A 20733-nucleotide genomic window follows, 5' to 3' on the forward strand; every position below is an offset into this window, starting at 1 on the left:
AATAAAAGATTCGTCTCACGAATTCGACCAATGAGACCGTCTCACACAAGTTTTTGCCATTTTAGTATTATCTTTAAAAAAAAAAAAACTTACATTTGAAAAAAACCTGGGAAAATTACCAGACTATATTCAATCAAAGCCTAAAAGTTTTATGCATACATTAATATAAGGGATTTTTTTAAAAAAAATTAACAAGGAAGATTAGAAAAAATTAAAGTAGAAAATTGTAAGTTTAGTCGTATATTTGTTGTTTTGTGATTTTGTTATGAGTTCAAATGATAGGCTTAGTTTTATATCTTTCAATTTTTGAGACATCGAAAATGTATTTGTGTCACGTCAGAAAAATAACTAAATTTAGTATTAAAAAAACAAATATAATGATCGAATACTAAAATTTTTCAGTACATAAAATCGCAAAAACGCTATCATCAAAAAAAAAAAAAAGAAGTGATTTTCCCTGAATTCAATGGTCTCTATTTGCTCCGATCGAACTTTCAACCTTCGAACCCTTCCGCCTTCCGGGGCTTTAGGGTGACCTTGCAGCCCAAAATTTTTTAAAGGTTTTACGCAGAAAAAAAATTAAAAAAACAATAATAAAATAACCAACTTAAATTATAGTAATAAAAAGGCACATAGATCAGTAATGCGATCAAGGCCATAATTTTCCGTAATGCAACTCATTGGCTCATTTTTACATCTATATTTTCATTCACGCCATCTCCATCGTTTCCTTTACTCTAGTAAATCACATCTCGGCGGATGTAATGGTGTGATCATGTAGAGATTTTGATCTCAGATTGACAGTTTTTTGCTGCATTAATTAGTTTCCAATACGGTGTTGCCATTGCTGGTTGTTGTAACGTGCGAGTGTGTGTGAATTCATATTGATCGGGTCTTCGAAATATCAAAAAGATCAAATATGGGTTTGATATCGGGAATGTTTATGGGCTTTCTCTTCGGGATCGCGTTGATGGCTGGTTTGCGGGAAATGATGCACTACCGTGGCAGAAAGCGTATTACCAAGGTTCTGTTTGAGTCGCGCTGTAATAAAATTTATAAGTGTTTTGGAGGCTTGGAATGCTTTCATTTTCATGTATTTTTTCCCAATTCATGAGCAGAATGCACAGTTTTTTGTCGATTGGACTGAATTTTTATATAATGCACGTGATTTGTTGAGCAAAGCAAATCTGTTGCATGCAATGGTATACTGACTATTTGAATTTTTTCATTTTCGGGTCTGTGTGGACAGGCAGCTGATATTAAATTACTCAGCTCACTGAACAGGGATGATCTAATCAAAATCTGTGGTGAAAACTTTCCAGAATGGATATCTTTTCCTGTTTTTGAGCAGGTTAGAATATTTATGTCTTTTCTTATGACATACTTGCCAAATATGTATTTCTTTGCTTCCCTAATATTAGCTTTCGGGTTTTCACTTCATGAAATTTGTTTACATAAAAATGTTCATCCTTCTCCTTCTTGGGTATGTAGAATTGGTAGTTTTTTTATTCAACTTATCTAGCTCAGCTTATTCTTTTAGGTTAAATGGCTGAACAAACAACTGAACAAAATGTGGCCGTTTGTTGCTGATGTAAGTTCTCTTGTTCCCATAATAAGCCAGGAGTTGATCAGTACTTATTAGTTTTTTTCATGATCCCTTCATTCCAATATGTACGAAAACTTTGATTTCATTGTGATGTTTGACTTGAGTTTCACAGGCTACGAGATTGTTTTATTCACATCGCGGTATTTGTTGGTGGCTTTTTGGTCAGGCTGCTGAGGCTGTCATCAAAGAATCTGTTGAACCCTTGTTGGAAGAATATCGACCCCCGGGAATTACTTCCTTGAAGTTCAGCAAACTGTCTCTTGGAACCGTTGCTCCAAAAATTGAAGGTCCCAATATATAGGACAAAGTTTTAATATACCATGTGTAAAGTTTTATTTTATCCTCTTTGACGGCTTTAATCACTGGCCAGAGCTTACATTCTTCCTGTTTGGCTTTGTTTTTAACTTTTAAGTGTTACTTGATTATTGTTCTGTTATGGAAGTTCTATTCTCTAATCAACCTGTTGGTCTTTTCATCTAACGAACTTTGTCTTGAAGACGCTTTTCCCTATTGATTGTCTTATTTATGACCTATGTTTCTTTCTTTCCTTCCATTTATTTAAATTATTTTACATGACACAGGGATTCGTGTCCAGAGCCTTAAACAAGGTCAAATTATCATGGATATCGACCTCCGATGGGGTGGTGATCCGGATATCAGTCTGGCTGTTGAGGCTGCACTTGTTGCTTCCATACCCATTCAGGTTGGGAAGCCAACTGCACAACAGAAAACTTATGTTTTCTTGCTGCTGTAGCAATTTTTGTCGCTGCTGTAAAATATACTTTTCCCGCTGTTATTTATGAATTTGTTGGATGATGAACTTAACACAGCACATTCCTTTTGTGTGTCATTTTCAGTTGAAGGATCTTCAAGTTTTTACTGTAGTTCGTGCTATTTTCCAACTTGCAGATGAAATTCCTTGCATCTCCGCAGTTGTCGTCGCTCTGCTTGCTGAGGTAAACGTTTAGATTGCAAATCACCTATCTCACAGTTGTCTAGGTTCAAATAGATATAGAAGTCACTAATCAAGCTATGCAAAATAGTACACGACACTTTATTTTTCAATTATCTTTGTTTTTCCACATCCTTTCTTTTTTGGCATGATTGGATAAATAATGTGATTTGTGCTTCATGTTATTCAGCCAAAGCCACGGATAGATTATACTTTGAAAGCTGTCGGTGGAAGTTTAACTGCAATTCCCGGGCTTTCAGACATGATAGATGTAAGTTTTGTATATTTTTGTCGGCGAGGTTTTTCATTTTACCTGGACTGATTATGTTTTTCTGTTCTTTTGTTTTTTTCTTGTGTTTATTTTGTTTTTTCCTGTAAGGATACCGTTAATTCTATCATAACAGATATGCTACAATGGCCCCACAGAATTGTTGTTCCTATTGGTGGCATACCTGTAGATACCAGGTGAATCTTTCTGCCAATTTTACTCTAAAAATTCATTTCATATTCTTGGATTTGCTTGGTACAATCAGCTGAGTTTTTAATGTTTATTCTTAATCTTTGCAGTGAGTTGGAGCTTAAGCCAGTGGGGAAGGTTACAGTAACTGTCATGAAGGCAAACGAACTGAAAAACAAGGAGTTGATTGGAAAATCTGATCCCTATGTTGTTTTGTACGTCCGTCCATTGTTTAAAGTCAAAACTAAGGTTATAGAAAACAACCTGAATCCTGTCTGGAATCAGACATTTGAGCTAATCGCCGAAGACAAGGAGACCCAATCGCTAATCGTTGAGGTTTTAACCTCTCTGCTTTAAACTTCTCTCCAAATCATAGATTCTTAAGATTGATCATGCCAAGCTCCATGGTTTTGGGGAACCAAGATAGAAATTATGAGGCATGCTGGATGTAGTGAAATTATTGAAATTCGTGCATGGTTGAGTATATAATTTCATCCTCGAATTTTTTTTTTTTATCTTTAACCTGCATGTATCTATATGACATTTATGTTTGGATGTTCAATGAGCAGTTGTTATATATCATTCGTCTTTCTTAGCCCAGTGATGAAACTTGAGGACCTGTGTTTGCAGGGGTGAGGGGGAAAGGGTAGGGGATATTCAATGATGTTAACTTTTCATTATTATTTTTTTCTCGATCTGAAATATTAGTCACAAATTATCTAAGAAATTTTTGGATAGTTCATCAGCTTCTGTATTCCTTTGAACTCCTCTTTAGTGTATGTTGCTGTTTTATTGTCTGGACTCTGGAAAGCTGCATTAAGTGAATGCCAATTCTTGTTTTTTATCCTGTATTTCACGAACAGGTTTTTGATGAAGACATTGGGCAAGACAAGCGATTGGGTATTGCGAAGTTACCTTTAGCAGAGCTGGAAGCGGAGACAGCAAAAGAGAATGAATTAAGGCTGCTACCATCTCTTGATATGCTTAAAATTAAAGATAAGAAGGATAGAGGGACAGTTACTATTCAGGTAAGCACTTTGTAATTCGGACAGAAAAATCAGGCAGATGGGTTCTACAAGAAATTATATGCATTCATTCTCTACTTTATGAAAAAGATCAACCCAGTTTGTTAGATAAATCCATTATATGCTCTTATAAATATGATAAAGGATCGTGGAAAAGGTGTGAATAACTTTACAAGAATGTGTAACGTATTTTGGGTGAACTCTATATAAAACAAGAATAAATGCGAGTAATTGCTAGCAGCGCAGTGTTCTTAACGAGTAGTGACTCAACTTTTCAGGTGTCATATCATGAATTTAACAAGGAAGAGCAGCTAGCTGCCCTTGAAGATGAGAAGAAAACCTTGGAAGCAAGAAAGAAGCTTAAAGAAGATGGAGTCATAGGGAGCACTATGGATGCTCTGGATGACGCTGCCTCTATAGTCGGTTCCGGAGTTGGTTTGGTGGGCACGGGTATTGGTACCGGAGTGGGACTTGTGGGAAGTGGTTTGGGTGCTGGAGCTGGTATTGTTGGTAGTGGATTCGGTGCTGTTGGTAGCGGCCTTACCAAAGCTGGAAAATTCATGGGCTTTGGCGGGTCTAAGAGAAGTGGATCCACCACGCCAGTTAACTCTATCCAAGAAAATGAAGGAGCAAAGCCTCTACAGACTTGATTATGTACGTGAGTCGAGCAAGCTCGTTCTGATCAGTTTCATGATTCTTATTTTTCTTGATTGCGTTTCCCATATGCGATGAAAGCATCTGTTCGTTCTTCTGTTATTTGGTAGAATTTTTTCGGTACAGAGAGTTTTAACTACTCTGTGTGGCTTTATTAGAAATGTTGCTCGATTCTCCGATCCTTGCTTTTAAACAAAAGAGATCAAGCAAGCACCTTTTCCAATAACATTCTATTAAATCCGCAATGCAACTAATATATTTTCAAATGAATATTTTTTCCTCAATCTAAACGTAATCTTAGTTATTTATCAACAATAGCCACCAAGATCAATGTATTAGTTTGACTACATTTTTTCTTACTTTAACGATCATATAATACTAGTACATCTACGCACGCATTCCGTGGTTGTACGATATTTTTTTTATAATTTATTTGATTTATATTTAAATGAGGATCAAAATATATTTATAAAAAATAATGGGTGGCTACATTGTAATTTTGATATATGAACTAAAAAAAGGAATAAAAAATACCCAAATAAGAATTGAACTTGCAACCCAAAGGGGAAGCTCTCTTGTCCAGCTAGGAAAAGAAAATATTAATTAATATACTATATATATATATATATATATATATATTAAAAGTTTTTCGTAATAAATATTTTTTATAAATTTTATTTTATAATTTGTAAAAATAGTTTGTAATTAATATTTTTAAAGAAAGAAAATATTAAGATATTTGAATTGGGCGTGATGTTCATAAAAAAAAATTTGTTTTGGGAATTTTGTATTATAGCTAGATTGATTTTCTTTCTTTTTTTTTTTTTGACACGACATCGATGACAAGACGAGAACTACAAGAAAAAATCTTGTGAACTGTTGATGTCCTTAGGCAATCTCCAACCCATAAATCTATTTTGGTGCAATTTCTGCACCAAAATAGTGCAGTTTCTGCACCAAATATTACATTCATCTCCAACCCATTTACTTCAAATCTTACACTAAAAAGTATATTCCTAGAATCTTTTTTTAGTTTACTATTTAATTATAAATTTAACAATATAATTATAATTAATGTTAATATTAGTATTATAATTATAATATTTTTTTATTAATAGTTAATAAAATTTATTATCTTCGGATTTGTATTCCAATTTGTATTTCAAATTGCATTTGTATTTCAATTATCTTTTTCATTTTAGTTATGAATTGTATTGTTATATTAATATTTTGTATTTGTATTAAATTATTTTAATTAAAAATCATTAAATCAAATTAGTTTTTAAATACTAATAATTAATATAAATAAATAAATATTTTAAAAATCAACAATTATATTTTTAAAAATTTTTAGGATTAAATATCTAATTATTAAAATAAATATTATACTTTTATTTTATAATATTTACAATTTTTAATATAACATTTACAATTTTTAAAACACAAAATTAAGAATAAATACACATTAAAAAAATTAAAAAATAAAAAAAAAAAAAATGACCCCTGCGCCAATTTGGCGCAGTGGTCTCTCCTTGCGCCAAATTTGGCGCAGGGAGAGAGGGGCTGCGCTATTTTGGTGAAATAGCGCAGCCCCGTTGGAGCTCCAAAAGCTGCGCCAAAATGGTGTTTTACACCATTTTGGCGCAGCGTTGGAGTTGCCCTTAGTAATTTATCATAATACAATCTGATGGATAATGATTCAATTTAATTATTCAATTTATTATTGAGACTCAAATTAATTATAAAAGCACAAACCCGCTATATACTCTAAAAAAATCTATAAATAGGAGATGATTCTCACTATTCAAGGGAGGATGATTTTATACTTAAAACTTTTTAGTTTTAGATTAACATCTTTAAATTATTTTCTGACTTGAGCGTCAGAGTTTGCTCGGCGCCTTTGACGTTTGTTTGTGACGCATGTGATAACCCACAAGGATTTCTCTCTACCAACTACTTGGACCTGTTTACGAACCTGTTCAGTAATTCTGATAATCACCATTTTGGCTATATCACAATCAATAATAGAACATTACAATTATTATAATTAACTTTTAAGCATAAATACAAACAACTCCACAATAATATCACTTGTTATGTAAAAATGATTTGAACAATTTCTTTTATTATTTCAAATTTAATTATTTAATGTTGTTGAAGCTATGCGTTGAGTTGAACATGGAGATCTCATTTTTATTGAATAAAAAAAAAACTGAATTACAGTTAACTCTCTAACACTATTTATAGACCTACGATAATTGGAAAAGTGCTAAGTCAATAAAAACGCTTTACTACACTTTACCATACTCAACAAATGTGAATTATTGAAAGTGGATATAATAAATCTCTTCAAAAAAATCCAATAAAATTGCTTTCGTACAAATAAATCCTCACCATATTCAGATGCTATCATATATTGTTGTATCTTAGATTTATAGCCTCAAAATACATGAAGTACTAAAGAAACTAAAACATGTTCCACTGAATTTTTTTTTTTAATAGAAAACATCAAATATCAAAGTTCAATTACTATCATCCTTGTTCATTACACTGAATATTATTTCATGATGCAATAAGAGTATAAAAAAAAAATCATTTTCTCCCAAGTTCATCAAAGGTACATAACAACCACCACAAATATAACTGACTTTTGTGTGCCGACCTAGTCATTATTTCTTAGTAAAGAAAGCAAATCTTTTGAATTTGTATATCTCTATTTTCGTGAGAAATGATAGAACACAACCCAGAATAGGAAACAAACTTTTCACATTAATTCCCAGTAACTCAAAGTATGAGTTCTTACATCTCTTTGTGATTTACGCAAAGCATATCAACTTTTTAAGACAAAATGTTTTCTCAGACTGAAAACATGTAAGAAAATGGAGAATTGTATGGAGAAGTTCCTGTTAGAAAATGTTTTACAATTTTGCAGAAGAAGAAGAATTGCGGTATGTGAGACCACGGAAAGAAGCAAGGGTATAATTGTAATAACTATTCGTATGTACAATATTTTTTATAATTTATTTGATTTATATTTAAATGAAGATTAAAATGTAATTATAAAAATTAGTGAAAGATTATTAATTTTAATATATGAATTAAAAAAATAAATAGAAAAAATAAAAGAAAAAAAGCAAACTAGGAATTGAATATACTGTTTTCCATTGAGTTACATGTAATTTTAATTACATTAAAATTTTAACATTTTATTAATATATATAATTATTAAAAAAGACTATAACATCAAAAGTTAGTTATTCTAAGTGTCTTAAATTTAATAATATAATATATACTAGTGAACTGACGCATTAGTTGCGTGTTTGTATAATATTTTTATAATTTATTTGGTTTATAAATAAGGATAAAAATATTAGTATAAGAAATAGTAATGGACTATATTATAATTTTAATATATGAATTCAAAAAAATAAAAAAAAATGAAAAAAAGACCAAAGTAAGAATTGAAGTTACATCTTAATGTTAAAAAAACAGAAACTTTATACATAAATGTAATTTGCATTAAATTTTTACCAATAATTTATATATATAATTATTAAAAAAGATCTTAACACCAAAAAACTATTACTATAATGATCTCAAACTTAAATAAATATATATAGATTTGTTAGAAGTTACGAAGGAATGTTCAAATTGTACACGTAATGTGTAAAGTATTCTTTCGTTTGGGAGGTTACCGCCATTGTTTACCATATCAAAATTAATAAAATAATATGATAAATGTGAAACAGTAGCGAGAAAATTGGGGCCAATAGCTGCCAACGACCACGCACGCTCACCTCGTACCTTCTGTATATGACCATAGCTTCAAAGTCTACCTTTAATCTTCTTCATCTCCTTTGGCTCCAAATTGTCAAACAAACAACAATGTCCTCTGAGCAACAGACTGCTCCGACACTTCCGTCCATGAAAGACGCCTACAAATTCCTAAATCTAGTCCCGAACCCAGACGGTACACTCACCAGGCCCGATATTCCAAGCGTCCCCACATCTCCCGACCAGACCCTCTACAGAGACATACCTCTCAACCCAACAAATGCAACCTTCATTCGACTCTATCGTCCCTCCGCCGCTCCTCCAAACTCCAAATTACCCATCGTTGTTTACTTTCATGGAGGAGGGTTTGTGATTGTCAGCGCCACGTCCAGCGTTATTCACGAATTCTGTACTGAAATCGCGGAGCAGGCCTCTGCCCTCGTCGCGTCTCTTGAGTACCGTCTCGCGCCGGAGCATCGTCTGCCGGCGGCGTATGAAGATGGGGTCGAAGCCATTTCGTGGGTCAAGACCCAAGCAACAATAGATGGGGAAGACGGTGCGTGTGAGCCTTGGATGAAACAGTACGCCGATTTTTCTCGGGTTTTCGTGATGGGCGGCAGCGCAGGCGGGAATCTGGTGTACCACGCGTGCCTCCGCGCGCTTGACCTCGATTTACAGCCACTCAAAATCGTAGCGCTGGTGACGAACCAGCCCTTCTTCGGTCGGGTACGAAGGACTGAATCGGAGCTCAGGTTCTTCGACAATCACGTCATTCCTCTGCACGCGACCGATCTGCTGTGGTCACTGGCACTGCCGGAAGATACCGACCGAGGGCACGAGTATTGTGATCCAACGACAAAAGGGTCCCGCGATGGGAACATCGGACGGCTGCCAGTGTGTCTGGTGAGAGGGTATGCAGGAGACCCGTTGATCGATAAACAGAAGGAATTCGCGAAGATGCTGGATTCACATGGAGTGCACGTGATAGGGCAGTGGATTGATGGAGGGCACCATGGCGTGGAGATATATGATCCCGTCGTTGCTTGGGCACTCTACCACGATTTTAAGGACTTTATTTGCTCTTTTCAAGCTGCATAATTTCCTTCCAAAATATTCTTTCACCTCATGTGTAAATTTATCGATTGAACATGTACTAATAGTAACTAATAAATCCTTAATTTGGTGCAATGTTCGTGTTTATTAATCAAGGGATACGCTTATTTAATAAGTTGGTATCTTTAAATCGTTGAGTAGACATGTCAAAACTGGCTGATCGACACACATTTTTGACCTGTCGAAAATCATCGATCCAACTCATCTAATTAAGGTGAGACCTAGTCAATTTTATGTGTAATTCGATGGATTCGGTGGAGTGGCATGCGACCCACCGGTGTACCTAGCCCGTTTTTACATCTCTGTTTTTATGTGACGATTCCCATATTTCAAGAAGAGTTCCGATTTATGATTTAAGTTTCAATAAATAATTTTATGCACCAATGAATGAAAGTTTAGTTTTGGCCCAAAGCCCAAAATATAAAAACCCTGAAACAAAAGTAAGCCCAAATTTACTAAAACTAGGCTCGATAAAGTATCCATTAGCAGCCCAGCCCGACGGCTGTACAATGTGATTGCTTCATGTCACCACAAAATAAAATAAAAATACTTTTCATTAGTTAATAATTTAAAATGACATTATAGATTACAAAATATGAAATGAAATCATTAATTAATAAAAAAAAATTTAAAAGCAATTTCAAGTTTTCACATTTTTAACTTGAAAAAGCACTTTGTCAATTATACTAATGAAATATTTTTTTTTCAGTTCGAACTATTTTTTGGCTACCTATAAGGTATAGATGCAGTCAAATTACTCTTTTAACATTAAGATTTATTTTTCCGAAAATTTATAAATATGTTATTATTTACAGAACATTATAATTCAAGAACAATTAATATTTCAGTTACATTTTTATTCAAAACTATTTGAAATTTTAATGAAAATATTATTTCAATAATTTATTAACATTAATGTCCTCACTACTCCCAATGAATTATTCACTATATTATCTGTCCATGTTTTCACAATTTGGAATTATTATGCCTTTTCCAACAGCTCAAATTTGTTTCATCGTATGATGACAACCAAATAAAACATTTAGCCGCATCACATTGACCCTTGTACAATATTAAATTGATTAAAAAGATTTAATTCTGTCATGTTCTAGTTTAGGAATATTACAAGAAAAAAAATTGATTCAAATTTACATTTTTTTAAAAAAAATTAAGTGCAAAATTTGGAACGTTATTTTATTTTTAATCGTATTTGTTTATACTTAGGCACTATGTGAAAAATGATCACGAGTTTTCATATAAAATATGGTCCACGTGTATAATGGGTAAATCTACAATTAAATAGAAAGTAGGTCTCTTGTGAGACGATTTCACGAATATTTATCTGTGAGATGGGTCAACCCTAACGATATTTACAATAAAAAGTAATAATCTTAACATAAAAAGTAATATTTTTTCATAGATAACCCAAATAAGAGACCCATATTAAAAAATACGATTCTTGAGACCGTCTCACACAAGTTTTGCCTTCATTTAATTGAGATTAAATCAATTTTAATAAACCAATATAACGTAAAAAAAAAATCTGCAAAAAAATAACCAACTCTCATAAGAATATATATTTTTTAAGATAAAAAAAGTATGAAATATTGAGATTTAAACTTACTTAATTATAAAAACAATCGGACCCCGTATTAATCTCAATTATGACTCGATAATGTGACAAAGCAGTTTCTTGTTTTATTACAATTGGATTGGAACTTGAAAATTTGGATACAGCTTGATTTGATTGGCATCTTGTTCGCATATCACAATGGAATCTTCACAAAATCCAACATTATATATATAATTATTTAATTACGATTATTTAAACTCTATCAAGCTATGGATTAATGGACTGTTGCCATCGAGTTATTCTTTTTAGTTATTTGTCACTTAGCTCCGTGTTCAAATAATTAATGTAATTTAAAAAAATGTGATCGGTGTAATAATTTCAAGAACGATCGAATTATATCGTTATCATCAATTATAATTTTATTAAAATAACATATGTTCGATTGTATAAATTATAAAACAAAAATGATATTAAACATCCCAATATGCAACTGGTTGCGACTTATTCTTATGAATCCAGAATTAGATAAGGGTTCGCTGTCAAATCTTTAACGAAGAAAAGTGATTGTCGTAATCTCTAACTTCCTGGATTTTCTTTAATTCATGGATTTATTTTTTTAAAATGTTATTAATATTTTAAATTTTTATTCACATTCAAAAATATACAACAAATATACCCATTATCAAAAAAAAAAAAAACTAACTGATACACAGACACGACACACTTTATATTGTCTACACGCTCACAACTATGGGAGGAGATGTTATTTTATAATTAAAATAAATAAGACAAAAAATTGTGTGAAACGGTCACACGAGTCTTATTTTGTGAGACAGATATCTTATTTGGGTCATCCAAGAAAAAATATTATTTTTTATGCCAAGAGTATTACTTTTTATTATGATTATCGATAGGATTGACCCGTCTCATAGATAAAGATTCGTGAGATCGTTTAGTAATAGACCGACTTAATATGATTGTTTTTCCCCCCAAAAAATTTGAGTGGAGATTATTTCTTTAGGCTTTGTGGTATCTATATATGTGTGTGTGTGTGTGTGTGTGTGAGAGAGCACCGATGTGATGTCACTCATCTATTAGATTCGCAATTTTTTTATATTTCATCACATCCAATGGATGAGGTGACACCTCATCAGTGCTCATATATATATATATATATATATATATATATATATATATATATATATATATATTTACATTTTATTTTGTGTGATCTATATTTCATTTTATATTAAATGTGTCAAATTTATTCAAACATGAATAAAGTGTAAATATCAACTTTAAAAAAAAAAATAAAAATACTGATTCATATAAAAATATGTGTAGACTGTAGTTGAGCCATAGCTTGTTCTTTGTTTGGTACTTCTTTTTTTCATTAATTGAATTTGTTGATAACTTATACGAAATTAGGTTTTAAAATTAGTATTCGATTTTGATAGCACAATATAAGTAATATCTACTTTATTGGAAATTAATAACATAAACGATGATGACGAAATCAAATAATCTAATAACATGCACGATATTATTTCTACGTTATTGATGAACAAAATTGTTGAAAATCTCAAAATCCAGACGACTGTGCACAAATATGCTTATTGCATGGCTTGCCTTGTTTAATTTTCTACAATCGATCCTCCTTTTACCTCTAAACTAAAGCCGACTAACCCTTGCTCCATTAATTAACACCTAACCATGTGACAAAAGCTTGGAGAGTTTTCATGTCAGCCCGGTAATGTTTCTGCGTAAATTCGAGTAGAAGCTGCCACGTGAAATCTGGATAGTTTCTTGGGTTTTCTTCATCCACCAGTTGTTCTGGAGGGCTCACGATTTTGTTCATTCTTGGGCTGAGGAAGAATGCGAGAGATTTTCTTGGGTGTCTACTGTTTACTACAGCTCTGTGCAAGCAGCTCTTGTAGATCCCATTTGATAGAGCCTGCAAGATTTCATTCGTTAGTTTAACATATATGTTAATATATAGTTTTTTTAAAACAAAAACATAAAATGTACACCTCATTTTTAGATGATGCATCAAGTTATTTAGAAAAAGATTTGATCGAAATCGAAGATATAGAAACTTTCCACACTCGTATATTAGCAACATGGAGTCCATCACAATGATTCAACCAGCACTTACAAACATATAATGCATTTTTGAACTTACCATGAACGTGTCTCCGATGTTGACAACAAAAGCTTGGGGATTTGGAGGTATGGAATGCCATTTTTCATCGACAAACACTTCAAGTCCACCAACTTCATCCTGATGAAGAATTGTGAGAGAAGTAGGATCGCAATGGGGTCCTGTCCCGAGAGCAAGATCAGGTTGTTGACAAGGAGGATAATAGTTCATCCTCATTATCGAATCATTTCCTTCAAAGAATTCTCGAAAATATCTTGGTCCAACTCCAAGGCTCATTCCAAGAAGCTCCATAACATTTAGAGAAAGATTACTCATGGCATCACAATACTTCTGGTTCACCCTCCTGAGAAACATTAATCAAACATGCATCAATGTATATTTACACACAACAAACTACGGAACTTTACATACACACGCACGCAAAAGTATATAGGCTTTTTTTTGGGGATTGGATGAGTACCCAAATGTCACGTAATCTTCGCCCATTAACTCCGAGAAATAGCTTTGAATGATGTGGGAGAGATGAGAATCCGCACTATAACGAAAAGATAGCGTCTCTTTCCATGGAAGTTTTGACGAGAATCTGTTGGTGAAGCTACTAGCATAGCCACAATGGTCCCCTGGTTTTCTTAAAGCTTTTTGTTTCTCCTCTAGAGGTTTTCTAAAAAAGAAATCTATGCCTTTATGAGCTTCTTCAATGAGCTTCAATTCAGTGCCATGGTTTATGACAAGAAAGAAGCCATGCTTTCGGCAGGCTTGATCGACTAGTCTAGCAGCATTAGATACAGCCTCCGGATCACCGGACAGAAATCCTCCCAAATCTATGGGCGGCACATCAAGTATAGGAGGGGGCTCCGAACACGGTTTTTCGTGATTGGGCCATACGAATTGTGGTGGTATGTGCGATTGGTGTTGCAAGATCGATGCATCAAAGATAAAGGGTTCACCTTCAAATTGCATTATGTCTTACGAAGTTTATTGTTTTTTTATGTTAAGATGTGGATGCTGAAGGGAGAAAAAGTGCGTAAACTTTATAGTGAATTGGAGGGAAATGAAGTGAAAAAAGACATGGAAAGAGTTGTAAGAAAAAAATTGGTTGAGAAATGCAAGTGGGAAGAAAAGTCAAGGATGTTCATTAATAAACTAATGTTGGAATCTTATATTTTGTAGTCATTCTTGCGTCATTTAACAAATGATTGGAAGTTAAACGAATTAGTACTGTTACTTGATGTACCTTTGTTTAAAAGATTGCCAAGATTTGACAACATCTTTTATACAAAAATTCTTACCTCAATCATACGTAAGAATGTAACCTCTAATTTTTCCCAGAAAATAAGAGACGTGTGACTAAGGTTGAATGTAGATATTTATATTCTATGATGCACAAGTGTTCAAGATTTGGTTTCTTAAAAGTGTTTATATAGGCCCCGTGAGCAGAAAACTTTTTCTATTTCTCCCATTTTTACTCGAATTCATAATCTTAAGAAATAGGCAAGAAATTCATGCAATGGACACGATATAGGAGGAGAATTTAAACTTTTGGAAACCGGGGAGCAGAAGAAATCCACGAGAAATCCTCGGTGCACATTCTGCTTTGTGGAAATGACCAATAAAGTAGATCCAATGGTGGTGGACTGAAAAGGGATGTCTTATTCTATAAAGATAAGCAATTTGGAGCAATAAAAATATGCAAAAATGCAGAATAACATCACATCATGCAGAAGAAGAATAGAGTAAAAAAAAAAACTTTAGCTTTATTGCAGACATCGAGTAAACATATAAAAGAGAGGGGGGGCCTAACCTGTGCTTAGTTATATGCTGGATCTGTCAAAACACAACTAAGTACGTGCAGCGGCGGCGTGTTTACGCACAACGTTCATTATAACGGTTATTATTATTCGATTCCAGTTCTTAGGAGCAGAATTATATATGTAAGTGCACATGGCACTGTAAGCATCAGAACTGCAGCAACAGTCAGTGCCAAACAAAAACTAGATTTTAACCAATCAGTTGCTTGAGAAAAATTATAGGTCAATACAATCACCAAGCAGCAGGTTCAATACCCTGTAATTCTAATGCTCATACAATCACCAACCAGCAGGTTCAATACCCTGTAATTCTAATGCTCATACAATGAAGATTAATCGTAAATATTCTACCAAGATCTACAATTTTGTGGAAGTTAAACATGTCACATCAAAGGTGAAAAGAGACAATCGACACTCCTTTTCTTTTAACAAGTTCAGTCAAGTAGCCAACCAAACTATTTGCAAAAGTTTACACCTTCGTTAACTCTTACAAGACCAAGCGCTAAAAAAAACGCAGCAAACAGACTGCACTTTCCCAGCATAAAAACAACAAACAACCAAATTTCATAAAGAACTATTCAGAAATACGCACGTAGAGGTACCATGGACCATGCAAGTGTCTGCTTAGCTGCCGCTAACAGGAAGGCAATCGCAGTGATATTGATTTGATATCTCACATAACCAAAACTCGGTTACAAACTTCATTGCATGGCTCCACTTTTCACACCTGCATAAGTCTTTGAATTTTGTATCATCGTAATTTTAACTTGAAAGAAAGGTCAGTCCTTTCATAGATTTACATCCAAAATAAACAAGCTGACTTTGGGGTAACAACCAAAGGATTTAGTCAGAATGGTGCACATGAAAAAATGAAAACATGAGAAATATACTTTAGAATTATCGAGATTATTGACATATGTGCACACACACACACACACATATAATCAACCTGCACATCTCAAATAATCTACGAAAGTTCTTAAAAGCACGCCAGGCATGATCAAATTTCGTGAATTAAATGAATAAACAAGGAATAAATAACAGTGCATGAAACGGGCAAGAAGGAGAGTCAAGAGTTGTCTCGTTCGACAACTCAAACGACGGAACGAAGAAAACTAATAATATAAAAATGATGGATGTACAATATCTGTATAGAGGCGGCTGCACGAGATTTCGTCGTCCAACTGGCCGGAAAAGGAGGCGGCGGCCTTCTGCAGTCTGCCGTGGATACCAGCTTGCCCTTTATCTGGGCCGTTATAGTACATGCAGTCTTGTTTGGAAAGGCCCAATAGAACCCAATCAGAGCTTGACAAGACTACCAAAACCAAAAGAATCAAGCCCACTACACTTTTGTCTATCTTGTTACTGACATTAGATTTTTGAATTTGGGACCAAGTTTCGAATTTGTTACTCAACAACAACATAAATCTTTTTGCTCAATTAAAAAAATTTAATTTTATTATTACTAAATAAAAAATTAAAAATTTTCACATATTTTATAGATATTTATTATTATAAAATGTAACCGAGGGTCATTAGCACAATCTTTGAATGAACTAAAAGCCGCACAGAAGCAACTCAAAGATGTCAACTTTTGGTGTAGAGGGAAGGGAGGGCCCTTCTGTTTTTGCGTCCTAAAAGTAGTACCGTTCACCAATTGGTTAGTGTCGAAAAGTCGCATTGCTACATTTCCCGATTACTATTTAGAACTGACGGAATGAAACAGTAGGAGCGGGTCAGACTTTCGTACGGACGTTTCGGAAAGAAAGAATAAAATAAAAAAAAGCTTTGAAGTTCCAAGAAATGCTTTCGGCTTCCTTTTCCATTGCAACACTATCAGAAAAGTTTGCTCAAACCGGCCATCATATCTTTGCAATATCATAGATTTTTTTAATAATGTATATGTCAATCCTGTACTTCATATTCACAATAAAATGTAATATTTTTAGCATAAAAAACAATAATTTTTCATGGATAACCCAAATAAGAGATTCGTCTCACAAATACGACCCGTGAGACCATCTCACACAAATTTTTGCCTATAAAAAATCTACCTTTAATACTAACTAACTTGGTCTCTTGATATGACCATTTTTTTAAATTTAAATACTACCTTTATCTAATTCAAAAAATTAATTTTCAAATGAAAATACTACCACCACCGTATCACAAACAATACGTCGTCAATTTTTTTTTTTTTAAAAAAACAACACACGATCCACACTATACTTTTAAAAATAATAATTAAAAATGTTTTCAATGCAAATTTTTGGTAATATAATAAATATTAAACTAACTCAAACAGCAATTATTCAATATACACAAAAACTCTTGTGAGATAGTTTCACAAATCAATTTCGCGGGTCGAATATCTTATTTGGGTCATATATAAAAAAATATTAATTTTATGCTAAGAGTATTACTTTTTACTGTGAATATCGGTAGGATGTACCCATCACACAAATAAAGACTCGTGAGACCGTCTCACAAGAGACCTAATCTTCAATATATATCAAAATTTTTAGTGGTTAAGTGGGAAATTTTTTTTTATCGGAGTTAAATGGGAATTTTTATTGCTCTTTTTCCATAGTTTTTTTCCTTTCTTTTTGTTGTTTTTTTTTTACATTGTGTCAGTTTTAAGACAATGTCTTGTTCAAATAATTTTCTCAACTCAATAAAAATTCCCATTTAACGCTGATTAAAAAAATAAAAAATTCCCACTTAACCACTAAATTTTTTCTTTATTTAGGAAGTGACTTCCACGACAGCCTAGCAATACCCCACTATAGATGGAGGACTAAACGAATATGGCTCATCAACCTTCAATGCTGTGGACCACAAACTTTTATACGTACACCTCTGCTTTTATAAATTTTAAAAATAATATTACGTAAAATTCTTCAAAAATTTACTTCCAACGTTATATTTGGTCAAAGTCTTGTTTCCGCATGTTTTCTTCCGAATGAAAATTAATTTTTTCTGATCCTAGCTTGGTTTTTAAAGTCAATGTAATTCCGAACAATAGTTTAATTATTCCTTCGATTTTGAAACATATTCCAACCCTTTGTAGTAAATTTGAGATGTGATCGCACACTCTAACACGTTGTCCAAATGTAAAAATATGGCATTGCCATGGGGACAAATTGGATATTCTTAATCAGGTGAAATGGTTGCAAAATGTTTTATTTAATTTATTAAATAACAATGACGATAATAATCAAATGAACATGGTAGGTAAATTAAAAAGGTCATGTCGAATATATATTTTAACTAAGTATTCTCGATCGATCGATTCATATAACGAGCAGAGATCGTCGTCCTTCTCCGCAAATCAAAATTTCTGGATCCTCTTTCGATTAACCTTCACGAGTCTTATTGATGTTATCCAAATCTTTTTCCTGAATTTTCAAGGGCTGAGAATTAATTTTTACAATCAATTTACGTACCACGTACATAATGTTGATCTAATTACATATATAAATATATTCTCAAGATATCGAAGGAAATATAATGGATCGTGAAACATGATCATATCTAATTGTTGTATTGTACAAAAGTGTAGTAATTTCAAAGAGAAATAAAATATTTAAGCTTAGCATATTGTCCCAATAATTAAGCACGATGAGACTGCACCAAAATTTTCAAGCAATTGGAAGTCACATATATAAAAGCTATTTCATAACTTCGTAACCATAACAGTAAACTAACTATAAGTGGAATACAAAATAAAAAAAAATAGAAAAAAAAAGACTAAGAAAATCATGAGATAAAAAATGAGGTTTTTAGGAAATATTATTTCAATTAATATTTTTTGACTTGAAAAAAGCAAAGATCACTTTTGATTTCGTTATTTAATAAGTATATATATATCAACCCAATGATGTTTAATTAGATATTTTATATGTAACATATGTTTTGATTAATTTTTTTTTTTGTAAAAAAATCCAATAACATGTGATATATTTATAGTTTATTCTCAATTTTTTTCTGAAATAAATATTCTAATATGAATTTATATTTATATCCATATCCATAATTTATAAAAGAAATTATATTCCATATAAAATGAAATATACATGTATATTTATGGAACATTGACAGCTAAACTTGAGCAGCCTTCCTGCACATCCCTGGTGAGTTGGTTTAGCTAGTTTTGATTTCTAGTTGTATTCCTACCTAACATTCTTTTCTATAATTCTATCCAAATTTATTATCACCGACCGAGTACTTGATTTTTATTGATGGAATATTTGGAACATGTATGAGTCATATATATATTTCATCCCATTATATATGAACTATTTTTTTTTTTAGAAAATTACGTTTGGCTCGTCCTTTAGCAGTTAAGTTTTTCTGCTGCTGTTAGAATTAATATTAAGATAAATCAATTATTTCACATAAGTTTGCATAATTCTAACATGTTGCCGACAAAATATATAATCTCTTGCAGTATAAAATATATCGTAAACCTATAACATCTATATCTTGATTGTCGTCTACAAGTAGAAGATATAAACAAATGCTATTAAGATTGGAATTTGGACCTAACTCAATCCCAAAACCTAGCTCAAGGGGAGAGGATATACCACCCAAAGGTTATTCATTCAATCGATGTGGGACAATTAACACACCTCTCTCACGCCCAGGAATGAACATATAGAGCGTGTAGTTTACAAATGACCCAATTGTGGGTAGAACGGATGGCCTAATTATAGACAGTCCAACACATAATGGTGGAACTCGGGCTCTGATACCATGTTAAGATTGGAACTTGAACCTAACTCAACCCCAAAAGCTAGCTCAAGGGGGGAGGATTGTCCAATCTCATATATACCACCAGGGCCGTCTTCAGAAATTTGGAGGCCCTAGGCTATTTTTTTAGGTGAATGTTTTATATAATTTTTTTAAAAATTAAATATACAAATATCACATAAAAACTGATAATTAAAAGCCCAAAACTAAAGCCCTAATTATATTAGAGGCCCTAACAAAAAGAGAGGCGCCTAGGGCGCCTACCCCTAGAGCCGGGTCTATATACCACTCAAATGTTATTTATTCAACAGATGTGGGACAATTAACAAAGGCATGTAAATAAATGTTAACAGATGTGCATTAAACTCACAGCATTGAACCAAATACATGTCCACGTGCAAATTAATATTCAGAATACAGGTTGAGTTAAACCTACCCTAAGACACCATTTGCTTCAAAGAGTATCGAGATGATAAATGATATATAATATATGGATGATAAGGACTGCACGTGTGGAAATAAACAAGGATCATTTGATGCAAACATAAGATAATATCATAATGCTAGCATCTTATGCCAACACATTTTACGCATTATGTAATCGAGCATGGACAAGGAAAAATAATCGAGATAAAATTCGTATTGAACTTGAAAACATATTTTTGGATCATATAATAAAAACCTCATCAACTACTCATTACCATATTTCAACTCCCATCTGTAAATTGAGGCATCTTTCATATCGAATAGGGTTCTTTGATGAAATGCGACGAATGACGTCTAGGGGTGGGAAAAATATCGAAAATTTCGGTATGCCGCACATATCATACCGACACACACCGAATAAACCAAAATTAA

The 20733-nt window shown here is 32.9% G+C and overlaps 3 protein-coding genes across 3 annotated transcripts; 2 read left to right on the top strand and 1 right to left on the bottom strand.

The window, feature by feature from the left end:
* The first annotated feature begins 678 nt into the window (after positions 1-678).
* On the top strand, positions 679-4939 carry LOC140809652 (calcium-dependent lipid-binding protein-like). The gene is made up of 11 exons (XM_073167353.1): positions 679-1024; positions 1250-1351; positions 1541-1591; positions 1773-1893; positions 2188-2309; positions 2464-2562; positions 2749-2829; positions 2938-3023; positions 3126-3351; positions 3879-4043; positions 4319-4939. The coding sequence occupies exons 1-11, from the start codon at positions 920-922 to the stop codon at positions 4688-4690; spliced, it is 1530 nt and encodes a 509-aa protein (XP_073023454.1). The 5' UTR covers positions 679-919; the 3' UTR covers positions 4691-4939.
* Positions 4940-8418: 3479 nt separating this feature from the next.
* On the top strand, positions 8419-9666 carry LOC140810715 (probable carboxylesterase 8). The gene has a single exon (XM_073168594.1). The coding sequence runs from the start codon at positions 8508-8510 to the stop codon at positions 9564-9566; it is 1059 nt and encodes a 352-aa protein (XP_073024695.1). The 5' UTR covers positions 8419-8507; the 3' UTR covers positions 9567-9666.
* A 3009-nt stretch (positions 9667-12675) lies between these two features.
* LOC140810777 (gibberellin 20 oxidase 1-D-like) lies at positions 12676-15397 on the bottom strand. Its single transcript, XM_073168670.1, has 3 exons — positions 13776-15397; positions 13337-13658; positions 12676-13108 (listed from the first exon to the last, which is right to left on the bottom strand). Exons 1-3 carry the CDS (start codon positions 14273-14275, stop codon positions 12851-12853), a joined length of 1080 nt encoding a protein of 359 aa, XP_073024771.1. The 5' UTR covers positions 14276-15397; the 3' UTR covers positions 12676-12850.
* Positions 15398-20733: the final 5336 nt, after the last annotated feature.

This window comes from Primulina eburnea, chromosome 13 (assembly GCF_022965805.1).
Source record: "Primulina eburnea isolate SZY01 chromosome 13, ASM2296580v1, whole genome shotgun sequence".
In the NCBI taxonomy this organism is placed as follows: Eukaryota; Viridiplantae; Streptophyta; class Magnoliopsida; order Lamiales; family Gesneriaceae; genus Primulina; species Primulina eburnea.